This window comes from Salmo trutta, chromosome 6 (assembly GCF_901001165.1).
Source record: "Salmo trutta chromosome 6, fSalTru1.1, whole genome shotgun sequence".
Taxonomy (NCBI): Eukaryota; Metazoa; Chordata; class Actinopteri; order Salmoniformes; family Salmonidae; genus Salmo; species Salmo trutta.
The window spans coordinates 51,166,798-51,182,705 of record NC_042962.1 but is presented as its reverse complement, the minus strand read 5'-3'; the positions used below and the strand labels follow the sequence as shown (position 1 = coordinate 51,182,705).

At 40.8% G+C, this 15,908-nt stretch overlaps 1 long non-coding RNA gene and 3 gene segments (V, D, J or C); 2 read left to right on the top strand and 2 right to left on the bottom strand.

Annotated features, from left to right (window-relative positions):
• LOC115196198 (immunoglobulin kappa variable 3-15-like) lies at window positions 1-905 on the bottom strand. The segment is given in 2 exon segments: window positions 1-591; window positions 754-905. Coding segments are annotated over 2 exon segments (378 nt in total).
• A 542-nt stretch (window positions 906-1,447) lies between these two features.
• On the top strand, window positions 1,448-3,077 carry LOC115196197 (uncharacterized). The gene is made up of 2 exons (XR_003878812.1): window positions 1,448-1,550; window positions 2,481-3,077. It is a non-coding gene; the product is annotated as an uncharacterized LOC115196197 (long non-coding RNA).
• Window positions 3,078-10,062: 6,985 nt separating this feature from the next.
• On the bottom strand, window positions 10,063-11,289 carry LOC115196196 (immunoglobulin kappa variable 3-15-like). The segment is given in 2 exon segments: window positions 10,063-10,662; window positions 10,823-11,289. Coding segments are annotated over 2 exon segments (387 nt in total).
• On the top strand, window positions 11,150-12,394 carry LOC115195147 (Ig lambda-2 chain C region-like). The segment is given in 3 exon segments: window positions 11,150-11,164; window positions 11,262-11,367; window positions 11,893-12,394. Coding segments are annotated over 3 exon segments (441 nt in total).
• Window positions 12,395-15,908: the final 3,514 nt, after the last annotated feature.

Sequence of the window (15,908 nt, the reverse complement as noted above, 5' to 3'; positions counted from 1 at the left end):
TTTTTGCTTCACACATGATTTTTTGATGAAATGATATGGATTATTCATCCTCAATGGGACTATTTCACCTGTATCTTTCTGATAAGGAGGATATTTGTAGACATGGGAGGTTGGGAGGGTTATGAAACTAGTTTGTAACCATTATTTCTTTGAGTTAGTAAAGAGGTTATACTTGGTGATGTCATATAACAAGACCCTTAGTTCTGTGTTCAGAGGACCAGTGATGTGTGTCATTTCATGCAGGAGGTTTTTGTACGGCTCTAAATCACTGTGTGAAGACACCTCCAGTGTGGTAACTCTTACAGTAGTAAACCGCTGCATCTTCAGCCTGGACTCCACTGATGGTCAGAGTGAAGTCCCTCTCAGACCCACTGCCACTGAATCTAGCAGGAATCCCATCTAGCCGTGTCTTTACGTATTTTATCAAGAGTTTGGGAGCTTCTCCAGGTCTCTGTTGATACCAGTACGCACCCTCATTTCCACTATCCCATTTGTACACTTTAGGGTTGGTTGTACAGGTCAGAGTGACGGGGTCTCCTGGAGAAAATGTCACTACAGGAGGCTGAGTCACAGTCACCTGACCTCTGGATCCTGAAGAGGAAAAATATTAATTAATCAACAAGTATAAATAACAGAATTAATAATTGATAATATTTTATGCAGGTACATTTATTAATTGAGAGCCATTTCAATGATTATAGAAGGTACTCAACAATATGTCATTTTCCATAGAAAGAGTTATAAACAACAGACCTTTGAGGCAGCAGCAGATCAGTGTCCAGATGAAGATGGTGATCAGAGTCATGGTTGTCCTGGTTTCTGTTGTGTTGATGGACAGATCTCAGTCCTGCAGTCTGAAACTCACAGGGCTATAAACACTTCCAGAGCACTGAAGCATGAGCTGCCAATGCAAATCACCTCCTCTATGGAAATACCCTACCTCAGTACAGAATAATAAACTGCAAATAATAATCATGTGAACTGCATTATATTTCTGTTGTTGACAGTAAAAATGGTACAATTGTCAACATTGATATTGGTCACAAATGACAATGTCTCACTCTGTCCATTTGCAATATGATAACATATGACAGCATTTGATGAAAAACCATTGTACAGTGAATTTGGCTGAATTTAGGCCCAATTCAGAGACATCATTAATCAGAGTAGACTCCACAGGTACATAAAGTGCTTAATTATTGTGGTTGTCTCACCTAGCTATCTTTAGAATAATGCACATAGATGCTCTGGACAAGTGTCTGCTAAGTGACTCAAATATAATGGTAATGTGAATGATAAAACATGAGTATTACTTGGTATAATTTTTCCTATATTAAGAGTGTCAAATACTGATCCTGTAATTGTATGTGAAGATGTGTCATGCTTTATGAGTATAGTAAAGCTCTACAAAGCTGTGTGGAGCTATATGAGTGGTACTGTTAGTGCAGGGTGTGCTCACTCTTGTGTGAAGGAGGTTTTTGTACGGCGTCTTAACTAGACTGTATCACTGTGGTACACGTTCGGTGGAGGGACCAAACTGCTGCTGAAAAGTAAGTGTTTTTTAAAGGAAACCCCAATATTAGTATTTATTTTAGAATGGAGGGTTTAGAATGCAAAATGTGGGAGACTTTCAGTTGTGCAGCCAAGCAACCTGTCTTTGAAAAAATACAAAAGAAACACATTTTTTATTCAAAGAGCTTTAATCAGGTTTAGTTCCCTGCTATGACACGTGAATTACACAGGGAATGTTATTAGAATAACATAAAAAGTTCTGGTCCACTTTTATTGTCTGATATTATTGTAAAGTGGACCGACTTTAAAAGGGAAATCTGTGATTGCTACATACGTTTTGGGACTTTTAAATTAATGATATATACCAATTGATTCTTGAACAACATATATATATATATTTAATATGCCTCATGAGCTTAGTTCAACTGCCGTACTCTTATCAGAACGCAAAATAGAATCATATTTTCTAAATTGTTTGTGAACAATATCATTTTAAACAAACACTATATAGCCTCAAAACATGGTTGAAATTACATTTTTTTATCTTATGGATGGCCAGTACTTGCATCCATAGCTTTGTCTATGAATTTGAGAGGTGTTACAGGTCTCCAGCTCCATCCCTCAGCTGTTTACCAAAAACACTGGTGGGGTTGGCTGCTTTGTTGTTGTTTGATCACCAGAGTATAAATGTACTTAATATCTGCTTTTAGCAGTGTTACTGAGCGATAAGATCGCTTAATGAATGGGATCCTTGTCCCTTTTACAGCAAAGATATTCCACAGGCTGTGAAAATACATGGCTAAATAAAAAATCAGCAACAGCGATGTACTTTATTGTGCATTTATGTAATTGTTGTTGAGTTGTGAGGTGTTGTGTTCTCTGTGAACCTTAATAAGTTCTGTATTTTATAGAGCACTCTATTTCTCTCTCCTCTGGAATGTAACATTAAAACGTTCTCTCCTCTCCAGCTGGTCCTACTGTCAGTCCCACAGTGTCTCTGCTCCCCCCCTCCTCTGAGCAGCTCTCTGGGGGCTCTGCCTCACTGGCCTGCCTGCTGACTGGCTACTCCCCTCAGGGGGCGCTGGTGAGCTGGGAGGTGGACGGGCTGGAGGTGAGCCAGGGGGTTGTGACCAGTCCAGAAGAAGAGAAGGAAGGCCTTTACAGACGCAGCAGCACCCTGACCCTGAGCAAGGCAGGCTGGGAGCAGGGAGAGCTCTACACCTGCAGGGTCTCCCACTTCAAACACACCCAGGCCTCCCCCCTTCGCAGGAGCCAGTGTCTAGTCTAGGACCTAGTGGAGGAGGCCCACAACAGGAGCTCTGTCTGGGGAAGCAGGAGTAGACAAGGCTCTGGTCTGGTCTGGGGCCTGGTTGGAGCAGTAGTAGAGTGTTAGAGTGTTAGAGTAGTGTGCTGAGTAAACTCTAGTACTGCTGGGGAGACCACAGTCTGGGTAGTAATGTGTATTATATAGACTACAGGAGACTTCTATGTGTTATGTACTCAGACTGTTACTGTGTTGTTGCTGTCTGTCTCAGTTCTAATAAAGTTGGATTTGGAAAATTAAATGATGGATGCGTTGAATCATTTATTTATTGTGACAACAAATGGAAACGTAGTTACAGATGTTTGTAGTTTTAGTCATAACTTTATTCCTCTAAATGAGAGTAAGATATGTCATCTGTCCTGTAGTGACTGTTGAATGTGCGATCTGCTGTTTCAAGCTCAGTCTCTCTCTCTGTCTGTCTCTTTCTGCTCTATTTTGGGAGAAGCAAAACCATCCCACCATGACCATGCAATTCAGGGCTACATTCAATGAGGTAAAGCGGTTGACACGTTACAGATAGAAAAACAATGAATAGAGCTAACACTCCATGTTCTATTTGACAGATAATTTCTATCTGAACATTCCAGAGGTGAAGGTCCATGGTGTGGTAGTAAAGTGGTGGTTTCTATATGGAGGTGAAGTTATGGTTATGGTTGTGTAGAGGAGGTGGTTTGGTGAACTATGATCCTGTCATGAGTAACCAGAGTAACATTGTCCTGGTGTGGGACTGTCTAACGCTGTGTGAAGATCTTAAGTCTGTGTTCAGTGGACCAGTGTTTCATGTCATAGTCTGTTGCTCCTAAACACCTGCAGTAGGTCCCAGCTGCAGCAGTACAGTCTATGTGCAGTCTGACTGAGGGAGGTTTTTGTACAAGTCTAAATCACTGTGAAGAGCTCTGGGCTGCCATATACACCCATACCATAGTAATCCCCTGCATCTTCAGCTTGGACATCAGTGATTGTAAGAGTGTAGTCAGTACCTGATCTACTGCCACTGAATCTAGATGGTGTTCCAGACTGAAGGGTTTTTACTGTATAGATGAGGAGTTTAGGAGCCTGTCCAGGTTTCAGCAGGTACCAGCTCATGTCATCATCAATACCGGTTGAACTTACAACAGCTTTGATAGACTCTCTCCCAGACGAACAGACTTTGATTCATCAGCTTGATTCAGGACACGTTGTGTAGATTACACTGAAATTGAAACAGAAAATGCTTGCTTTGAGGAGTCTTCAAAATAACTTAAAAGGCATTGAAAATGTTTTCCGTGGACAAACATGTACAAGCCCATTAAAACCTGTTAAAACCAGTAGACCACAGGGAGAGATGCTGAGAGTTTCTCACCCTGAGTCAGGAACCCCAGCGTTATCAGCAGTGGAATCAGTGATATCATCTTCATCATCATCATCATCTGTGGCTCTGAGAAGACAACAGACTGGATACAACAATGATAACACTGAAGTCTTAAAGTGTCAGGACAGATCTCAGTCCTGCAGTCTGAAACTCACAGGGCTATAAACACTCTCAGACCACTGAAGCATGTGCTGCCAATGCAAATCACCTCCTCTATGGAAATACCCTACCTCAGGACAGATGATGAAACTTTTAATGCAATGACATAAACACAATAATCTTAAACATGGAAGAATATAGCTGACCTAAATCTGTGGGAAGACCTGTAATTGACCATAGAATTTAGTTACATGTAAGTGTATTCATTCAATACTAGTGTATTGCTATTCTATACTGGCAATTCTAGCCTTTTTGCTAAAATGGCGTCATGCTGAAGTTCAGTTCAGGCCATAAAGAATGATCGAGGCCTAAGATGGATATAACTGTTTTTGCATGGACATTGGCTTTGAGGTATTCCACCATTTTGAAGTAGTCAACTGAGTGGTACTTCCTGTGGGTTAAGGAATGATCACAACATTCCATCCAGGTCATCAGGAGGGATCAGCCAATGAATTATACTCATGAGGAAACATTACATTACAGCAGGGGGCAGTAAATCACCAACCTTGGCTCTAAAAGCTGTTCAAACAACACAGTCTAGGTGACAGTTTGCACCCTGTCAGTTTGTTTACCAGTAAAAGTAGTAGAAGAAGAAACTGGAAAACTTCAAAATGAAGATGGCCTCAATGGCACTGCCTGTGCTCTCACAGACACTATAATGGGACAGATACAATAACGATGTGATCTATCTAAGCTTATGGTTCAGACAGGGTCAGCTGTTAGTGGAATTACAGACTGGGCCTGCAAGCTCTTTAATCGCTTTTTGACATTCATATCTAGATAGGTGCAACAAAAATACTATTTCAAGGGAGTAGGCCTAGTCACTTACTGACACTGCAGTTTAAACATGCTGAAACAAGATCATCAAAACAGTTGATCAGATCCTCTGATAAGGGACTGATATCTGATCCTACAGAAATAAATACAACTTTTAGAGCATATTATTCAGATTCAATCAGTACCTCATATAGCTTTGATACTTCTGCTTGTCCGCAGTTCCCGGAGAACCTTACGTTGCCCAAACTGTCTAAAGAAGAAACAGTTGTATTAGAGGAACCTGACACTTTATCTGAACTGAAAGCTGGTCTTTTAAATATGAAGAAAGATAAAGGGCCTGGTATTGATGGAATACCTCCTGAACTCATTCTCTACTTTTGGGATGACCTAGGACCAGTTATTCTTGAATCGCTTAACATTGCTATTGAAAAAAGACAATTCCACAGAGACATCAGTACAGCTATTATATCCCTAACCCCTAAAGAAAGGAAAAGACCTCACAAACTGTCAAAATGTTCAGCCAATCAGTTTAATCTGAACAGAAATGAAGATGTATGCCAAAGTTCTAGCCATGTGCCTAGAGAAAGTTATTAACAAGATCATACGTCCTGAACAAACAGGGTTTATTAAGTGTAGTCAGGCAGCCGATAACATAAGCTGCATGTTTCATGTGGTTGCTGAGGCTTCCAGTCTGCATACACTGTGTGCTGTATTATCATTTTTTACATTTTAGTCATTTAGCAGACGCTCTTATCCAGAGCGACTTACAGTAGTGAATGCATACATTTCATACATTTTTTTCTCCGCATTTGTCCCCCGTGGGGATCGAACTCACAACCCTGGCAATGCAAACACCATGCTCTACCAACTGAGCCACACACGGGACTGTGTGCAGATGCAGAGAAAGCCTTTGACCGCTTAGAGTGGGAATATTTATGGGTTGTTCTTGAACATTTCGTTTTCGGGGCAAGATATATACAAATGATTCGCACCATGTATGTGAATCTTTCTTCTGTTATATCTACAGGCACTACCCATTCTAATCCATTTACCATACAACCAGGATGTATATCTACTGACACTACCCATTCTAATCCATTTACCATACAACCAGGATATATATTTACTGGCACTACCCATTCTAATCCATTTATCATACATCCAGGATATATATCTACTGGCACTACCCATTCTAATCCATTTACCATACAACCAGGATATATATCTACTGGCACTACCCATTCTAATCCATTTACCATACAACCAGGATGTATATCTACTGACACTACCCATTCTAATCCATTTACCATACAACCAGGATATATATTTACTGGCACTACCCATTCTAATCCATTTACCATACAACCAGGATATATATCTACTGGCACTACCCATTCTAATCCATTTATCATACAACCAGGATATATATTTACTGGCACTACCCATTCTAATCCATTTATCATACATCCAGGATATATATCTACTGGCACTACCCATTCTAATCCATTTACCATACAACCAGGATGTATATCTACTGGCACTACCCATTCTAATCCATTTATCATACAACCAGGATATATATCTACTGGGACTACCCATGCTAATCCATTTATCATACAACCAGGATGTATATCTACAGGCACTACCCATTCTAATTCATTTACCATACAACCAGGATATATATCTACTGGCACTACCCATTCTAACCCATTTAACATACAACCAGGATGTAAGCAAGTTTGCCCCTCATCCTCTTTGCTATTTGCTCTCTCTCTCTTGAACCACTTCCACAAAGCATACGTAAAAATTCTGCTTCCTCACATATCAAAATCAAATAAACTGAACAAGCAATATCTCTGTATTCAGATGACATACTGTTCTATGTGGCAAGTGCTCAAATATCCCTCCAGCCAATAATGTTAATTTTCACAGCATTCAGCTCATGGTCTGGTTACAAGATCAACTGGTCTAAATCAGCTCTACTTCCTCTTAACTCAGCTATGAGAAGCGTTCAACTACCACCCATGATTCCAGGGAAGAAACAAACCACCTACTTAGGCATTACCATATCCCAATCTATTGACACTACATTCAGGAAGAACTACTTAGAAACCTTTGAGAAGATCAAAAAAGCCATAAAAAGATGGTCTGCTATGGTCACTTCTTTGCATACTAGAATCTCAATTATTCAAATGAATGTCCTCCCTTGTATCAATTTTATGAGTTCCATGTTACCACTGCTTCCTCCTGTATACTATTGGTCTAAACTTGACTGTGTCATAAAGAAGTTCATTTGGGGGAGAAAGAGACTGTCACGAATTTCCCCGGTACTGTTGCTCATTCTGTGCACCAGCTCCCGAGGTCTACGTCACCGGCCTCTAGGAATCACTGAACTGTCTCATTACGCACACCTGATTCCAATTCCCCTGATTAGTATGGTATATATGTGCCCTCTGTTCACCAATGTCTTGTGGGTTATTGTTCCCATTGGTCTTGTGAGTACATGTGTTTTGGCTTTTGTGCTGTGTGTACTTGTTATTACGGGACTCTTCCCCTGTATTTATCAGAGGTTTAAACTCACTCTTTTGTTTGGGTTACATCCCTGTGTTTTTGTATATGTGTTTGTTTTGGGCTTCGTCCCCGTGCCTTTTCATGGCATGTTATATTTTTCGGTGAAGTATTAAAAACCCCTATTACATATTCCTGCACCTGTCTCCAATAATTTATACCACAGAGACCACAGATTAAATATGCAACACCACAGACAACAAAAGCATCAGGTGGACTTGTTTGGACCCATTATAGCATACTCAGTAAATGTGTGGAAAGCTACAGAGAAGCATATGAGATCGAATCTTAAATGGAATGCTTAGTGTGTAAGAAACCATTTATATCAGATTCTTGGTCTAAGAAGGGTGTTTATACTTTCAAAGACATATTCAATGTGAATTGACTCCTCAGTTTCCAGGAAATCCACCAGTGTTTAAATGTCCCAGGTTCATAATTTCTTCTTTACCTTCAACTCCGCCTATCCACGCCAGCCTATGGGGTCCCCTGGGGAGAAGAACCAACAGTACACCCATTGGTCAAACTTCCAACGGACAGACGCCCCTCAAAAGGAGTTGTTTCTGATAAAAAATATCTATCTATAAATGTATTGTATGAATCCTATGAATTGAAATAATTACTTGATGTAAAAAAACAGGTGGCAACAAGAGTTTTCTGATTGGTTGTATCTTAATCACACTCCTCCCACTCGCTCTTTCTCTTCTCCTGGAACCATATGTCCAGCAGCTTGTAGCCGAGCACGGATAATACGACGAACTTTAACCAAACAAAATATTGTACCAGTATTTAAAAAATGTTGCCCCCGCTTTTTCTTCCCAATTTCATCATATCCAATCTCGATCTTTTCTCATCGCTGCAACTCCCCAACGGGCTCGGGAGAGGCGAAGTTCGAGTCATGCGTCCTCCGAAACATGACCCTACAAAACACACTCCTTAACAACCGCCAGCTTAACCAATGTGTTGGCGGAAACACCGTTCAACTGACGACGAAGTCAGCCTGCAGGCGCCCATCCTGCCACAAGGAGTCGCTAGAGCGCGAGAGGAGCCAAGCAAAGCCCCCCCGGCCAAACCCTCCCCTAACCTGGAAGACACTTGACAAATTGTGTGCCGCTCTATGGGACTCCCGGTCGGTTGTGACACAGCCTGGGATCGAACCTGGGTCTGTAGTGGCGCTTGTTTCACGCTTGATTTATCGCTTGTTTACTTGATGATGACATTTTGGTTTGATTTGTGTTTGTGTAGGCTACACAGCCGAAAATCAACAAGTTCAACATGGCGCCAAGACAACAATATTTGCCCATCTTCATAACACCTATGAAGCTTTTCAGAATGAAAATAACATTGTGACAGATCTCCTAGTTACGGGATACAGAGTTAATACATCGCTTCAGACTCCAGTGATATAAGGAATGGTAATGTGCTGTACTGCCCTAAACTTACTGGCATAGAGGCAAGGTGCAACCTTTCATATCTGACCTATGACCTTGCTAGCTCAGACATATCACCTGGAGGTGAATGTTGTCCTCTGACTGATGTCTAGTTTACTCAGGGTTAGGTCTGGGAGATGCCCCTGTGCGGTACAGGACAGGTACTTGTGGAGGCATTAGGAGGTTGTGTGTGTTTTTGAGCATGTGACTCTGAAACTGTTGACCTTTGCCACTGGCTGACCTGTCAGTGACCCTGGAGGTATTCTAGACTGGGATGAAGGACTTCCATCTGGCTCAGTGCTGATTCCTGACAGATTCATAATGAAACTGGCTCAGTGTTGAATCATGATGAATCTGGCTCAGTGCTGATTCCTGATGAATTCATGATGTTTCTTCAGATGTAGATCACTAGTTATCTAATACTTCCTCATGCCATTCTAGTGGGCACTAGGGATGTAAAATTTAACCTTAGAAAATGGTGCTCTTGTCAACTAGTCTCTTTGGCAAGAAAACAAAAAGCTGACTAGAAAAAAATGGCATGTGGCATGTTGGGGTTGAACTGACTCTCTTCCCTGGGAACTGACCTCTGACTTTTTAATCTTTGACCTTTACCAGTCTGGCTGATGACCTGTGTCCAACCTCTTCCTGTCCACACCACACAAGATTAGTGCAGTGACCTATCAAATGACCTGTGACTGACATCTAACCTCTGACTTTGATCTTTGACCTCCTCTGGTCTAGCGCTGGTGTCGTGTTAAGGATGGGAGAACATCTGGGGACTTCTCTATTCTGGGAGAGGGGCCATGCAAATCTAAGTTTCTGTTTCACAGGGCTCTCTCTCAGTCACACACAGTCATGCACTTACACACCCAATACTGCTCCACGGAAGTGTTGGCCAGCTGTGTGTGTCTGGTTGGTCAACCAAGCATTGAGGTACACCAACCTTTTTGCTTCACACATGATTTTATGTTGACATGATATGGATTATTCATCCTCAATAGGACTATTTCACCTGTATCTTTCTGATAAGGAGGATATTTGTAGACATGGGAGGTTGGGAGGGTTATGAAACTAGTTTGTAACCATTATTTCTTTGAGTTAGTAAAGAGGTTATACTTGGTGATGTCGTATAACAAGACCCTTAGTTCTGTGTTCAGAGGACCAGTGATGTGTGTCATTTCATGCAAGAGGTTTTTGTACGGCTCTAAATCACTGTGTGAAGATATATTTACTGTTGAGATAGTGGTAACTCTGACAGTAGTAAACTGCTGCATCTTCAGCCTGGACTCCACTGATGGTCAGAGTGAAGTCCCTCTCAGACCCACTGCCACTGAATCTAGCAGGAATCCCATCTAGCCGTGTCTTTACGTATTTTATCAAGAGTTTGGGAGCTTCTCCAGGTCTCTGTTGATACCAGAAAGCACCCTCATCTCCATCATCCCATTTGTACACTTTAGGGTTGGTTGTACAGGTCAGAGTGACGGGGTCTCCTGGAGAAAATGTCACTACAGGAGGCTGAGTCACAGTCACCTGACCTCTGGATCCTGAAGAGGAAAAATATTAATTAATCAACAAGTATAAATAACAGAATTTATATTTCATCATATTATATCCATGGACATTTATTAATTGAGAGCCATTTCAATGATTATAGAAGGTACTCAACATGCCCTTTTTCCATAGTAAGAGTTATAAACAACAGACCTTTGAGGCAGCAGCAGATCAGTGTCCAGATGAAGATGGTGATCAGAGTCATGGTTGTCCTGGTTTCTGTTGTGTTGATGGACAGATCTCAGTCCTGCAGTCTGAAACTCACAGGACTATAAACACTCCTAGAGCACTGAAGCCTGAGCTGCCAATGCAAATCACCTCCTCTATGGAAATACCCTACCTCAGGACAGATGATGAAACTGTTAATGCATTGACATAAACACTATAATCTTAAACATTGAATACAATATCTTACCTAAATCTGTGGAAGAATTTAGTATTTAACATTTGTCAGATACATTTGATATCTCCAACATTTATATGTTAAAGTCAAGAGTGAAATAATCTGTATATATGTGTGTGTGTGTTTTTTCACCTGCACATGGTGTTGTTGACAGACAATCAGTGGTAGGGTTGAATGTGTGTTGTGTAGAGAGTTACTGGTGTGTGTAAAGTGCAGGAGGTTTTTGTACGCCCGTTCAATGAGTCTGTATCACTGTGGTGGACTTTTGGTGGAGGCACCAAACTCATCGTTGACTGTAAGTACAAGAGAGTCATCATTATTATAATAGATTTATTTTAACATTTATTAAGTCCCAAAAAGTGATAATTAAGAAAAATGTGTAGATTTGGAAGTTTAATTTATTTATTTCAGATTATTTGCAATGTTTCCATATGCGCTGATGATCATTCAAGGACAAAAACGTAATCTACCAAACTCTGTAACAATAGTTTTAGTGTTTGATGTTTTTAAAAACACTAAACCAGTTTAGCAGCATTATTAAACATGTTATATTGTAAGCATGTAAGTTTAATATCTATACTGTAATTTAACACATCACTGACTGTAGTGTGTGGTCACGCTTCATAGATGTTATTGGAGGGAAGTGAAAGAGTCTGTAGAATATATATAAACAACCTGCCATTTTCACAGACACAATTTTATTTTATACAGTATCAGATTTGTTTCTTCATATTAAAGTTGTTGAAAGTTCTTCAAGGTTCTTGTCCAGTTTAACCCTTACATGTCATCTCTCCTTTCCCCCTCATCCTCTCTCTCCTAGTGGGTGTGGTACGTCCCTCCCTGACCGTCCTACTCCCCTCCAGTGAGGAGCAGGACCAGGGGAATGTGGTCCTAGCGTGCCTGGCCAACAAGGGCTTCCCGGAGGGCTGGAAGCTGGGTTGGAGGCTGGGGGCCGGGGGGGCCTTGCAGGGCAGCCAGAGCCTGGAGGTCCTGGAGAAGGACGGTCACTACAGCTGGAGCAGCAGCCTCACCCTCCCCACTGACCAGTGGAGGAAGGCTGGCTCAGTCACCTGTGAGGCCACCCTAAAGGACCAGACCCCCATCACTCACACACTGGAGCCACACCACTGTTCCCAGTAGACACCCTGTACACAGAGAACACCTACCTATCTGTCATTCTATCATTCTAAATATCTATCTAGAGCTTCAGCTCTGGTCATCAATCTGGGACTCTGCGTCTTTAAATATGTACCTGTGTTTTATTGCTTTGGCTTTTAGATTGGAAATGTTAACAAAATAAAATGCTTTGTTTTAATGTCGAATAAGGCGTCCCTGATTTTTATTATGAAAATTAATAGAAGTGAATATCTGTGGACTTGTGGTTGTTAAAATTGGCCTAAACTGCTCTGTAACAACATGGACATTAGAAGGTTGGTAGGGGTGAGGGAGGGTGAGGGAGGGTGGGTAGTGGGTAGAACACCTTGGGACAGTGAATATCTGGGGACAGGACCAGAACCACATCATCTGACCATTATAGACATGGGAGGGTTATAGGATATATCTGTTGGTTTTGATCATGACTAAACTATGTGGTGTGTTTGAGATTCATTTGTGAGTTGTAACCAGATGTTCTGTATGTTGTTAAAGTAGTGGTTATTTATGCTTAGTGATGTCATATAACCAGGACCTGAGTTGTGTTCAGTGAACCAGTGTTTCATGTCATAGTCTGTTGCTCCTCAACACCTGCAGTAGGCTCTAATGTACAGCAGTACAGTCTCTGTGCAGTCTGACTGAAGGAGGTTTTTGTACAACTATAAATCACTGTGCCTCCATATACACCCATACCATAGTAATCCCCTGCATCTTCAGCTTGGACATCAGTGATAGTAAGAGTGTACTCAGTACCTGATCTACTGCCACTGAATCTAGATGGTGTTCCAGACTGAAGGGTTACTGTATAGATGAGTTTAGGAGCCTGTCCAGGGTTCAGCAGGTACCAGCTCATGTCATCATCAATACATGAACCTCCTGTAGCACTGAGAGACACAGTCTTCCCAGACTGACAGACTTTGATTCGTCAGCTTGATTCAGGAAACAATTTGCAGATGACTCTGAAATAAAATAGTGGATAATTATATTTGATTAGTCACAATAATCCAAATAAAGGCATCGAAAACTTGTACAAACAGTGGCAAACTAGAAGCTGTCTGAATACGACCTTTCAGAAAGGTCAGAGACGTTCTCACCCTGAGTCAGGAACCCCGGCGTTATCAGCAGTGGAATCAGTGATTTCATCTTCATCGTTTTCATCATCAAAATCTGTGGCTCTGAGAGGAGTGAGCAGACTGGACCCAATGCTACTAACACTGAAGTTGTAAAGTGTCTGGACCAGTGAGATCTCAACAGCTATACAAAACACCACTCTATAGGCTGCTGGGTGTGTGAAACAGAGAAAGAGAAGGAGAGAGAAGGAGACACATAGAGAGAAAGACAGAGAGTAAGAGAGTGACTTATAACTCTCATATCTGTTATTTTGCTGTTAGCCGTGAGTCATTCCATCCTAAGGGGAATTTCAATCAAAGGATGATAACTATAGAGACATAGGCACAACCCCACAACCCCATTATTATATTATACCTACATACCTACATATACCTACAGTCTTATGTAAAACTGAGTCCAAAATACATTTGATTTCAGGATGAACCTCCCACTGTTATGCCATACCTCAAATGTTTATAGCCTGAATCGAAGACTTCACAAAATGTTATGGTACCTGTTTCTCAATGGCTCTGATATTTGCAGATTGATGGCGCTCTCTTGTGGTAAGGTGGTGTCATGCTGAAGTTCAGTTCAGACCATAGAGAATGATAGTGGACTCTAGATGGGGAAAAACAGTTTCTGCGTAGGGAAGATCTCAATTGCATATTCCTCTTGTCCTCTCTCCTCGTCTCCTTCTCAAAACCCAGACTAACTACAGGAAGCTAGAGTGGAAAGCATCTCGTTAACAGTTGCCATCCCAAGCCCTTACTCTAGTTCATAAAACAACCATTTGGTGCAAACATAACATAATCTTATAATTATGCTACCACATTTGCCATGGGGCAGAGAGAAAAATGAGTGGTTTTTATAGCTAATCTCATGCTATTGTACACATTTTCCAATGAGGCTGTTTACTAGTTCCTAGTTTCCTGCAATTCTAATTTTCTTTGCCTTGGCTTATGATGTGTTTATATCCTATCTGAGGATGGTGGTGTGACGTGATGAGGTGGGACCCAGGTGCAGAGAAGAGACCAGATGAGGAATCAGTGGTTAAGGATAAACATAAATACTTTACTGAGAAACAGTAGCCGAAGGATCACAGTAACACTGGGAAAACAACAAACAATACATCTCAAAAACTCACACACGAAACAAACGCACACGGTAAACAATTCAAGCTTCTGCAAAGGAAACCAGAACACACTCCTCTTTAAACAGAGAAATCATAATGAGTATGAGGACACACCTGAGTGTCATTAATGTCTCTAGGATGGTCTCTGCTGCCCTCTGGTGACAGGTGGATCCATGACAGGTGGTGCGACCATAGAGCTTCGTTCAAAATATACAGGTTAAGACAAGAGGATTCTAATATCTCATCACTCTTCGAAATTCATGGGACCAGCGTTGCTAGTTAAAAACGGTGCTAGCAGTTATCAAAGGACCTGGTCCCATGAATTAGTTTATTTTCGAATGATTCCGCATGGAATTACTTAATTGTCTTAACTTTCCCATCTTCAACCTAGCCATAGATATCCTATTAAATTACTAGAGGGGCTATGTCAACAACCCTCAAAGTTCCAGAATGGGATGAAAATGGCAGCCATTGTGGTCAGGGAGAAATCCAAACCAGCCTAATTGGAATGAGGCTTAATCCTGATTTTACTTATGCAGGAACATAAAAGTAAGGCATGTGAAATATCGGAAATTGGGTAATAGAATTACTGTCAACCTAAAATATTGTCAGATAATCATAGATACAGTTTATATGGGTTTTAAACAAACTTTCTGTAAGTTGCCTCTAAAATATATGTAAACAGACGATAAATGTCTAAATTGTTGTTTTCTTGGAAAACAGAGTGCTATTATATTTACATTTTAGTCATTTAGCAGACACTCTTATCCAGAGCGACGTACAGTAGTGAATGCATACATTTCATACATTTTTTTATTTATACTGGCCCCCCATGGGAATCAAACCCACAACCCTGGCATTGCAAACACCATTGCAAACACCATGTTCTACCAACTGAGCCACAGGGAGCCCATTATATGATACAATATCAGTACTTCCTGCATTTACAACTTGTCTAAGTCCTATCATCGACTGATTTCAGACAGTGTATTGCTGTGGATTGGCTGCATTGTTTAAATGGAATGTGGGCATATTAGCAGTTAATTTGAACAATTAATGCAATCAATTCCTATAAAAATGTCTGACTAGCTAGTTAACAAAAGGACAGTGCAGATACATTCTTCAAATTCATTATTTTACACAATATCTTATCCAAGGTTGGGTAGGTTACTTTCTAACAGTTAATAATTACCTGTCCAAAATTGTAATCAGTAATGTAAGTTTTTGATTACCCAAACTCAGTAATGTAATCTGATTACATTCAGTTACTTTTAGATGACTTTCCCCTTAAGAGGCATTAGAAGAAGACAAAAATGTATGTTACCAATTAAACCACATCTATTACAGAATAAATCAATGTTAAAGTTTACATAGCTGGCCATATATGGATGTTAAACTTTACTTTATGGGTTGGTTATGTAGGCTTCTTCTAACCCATTGCT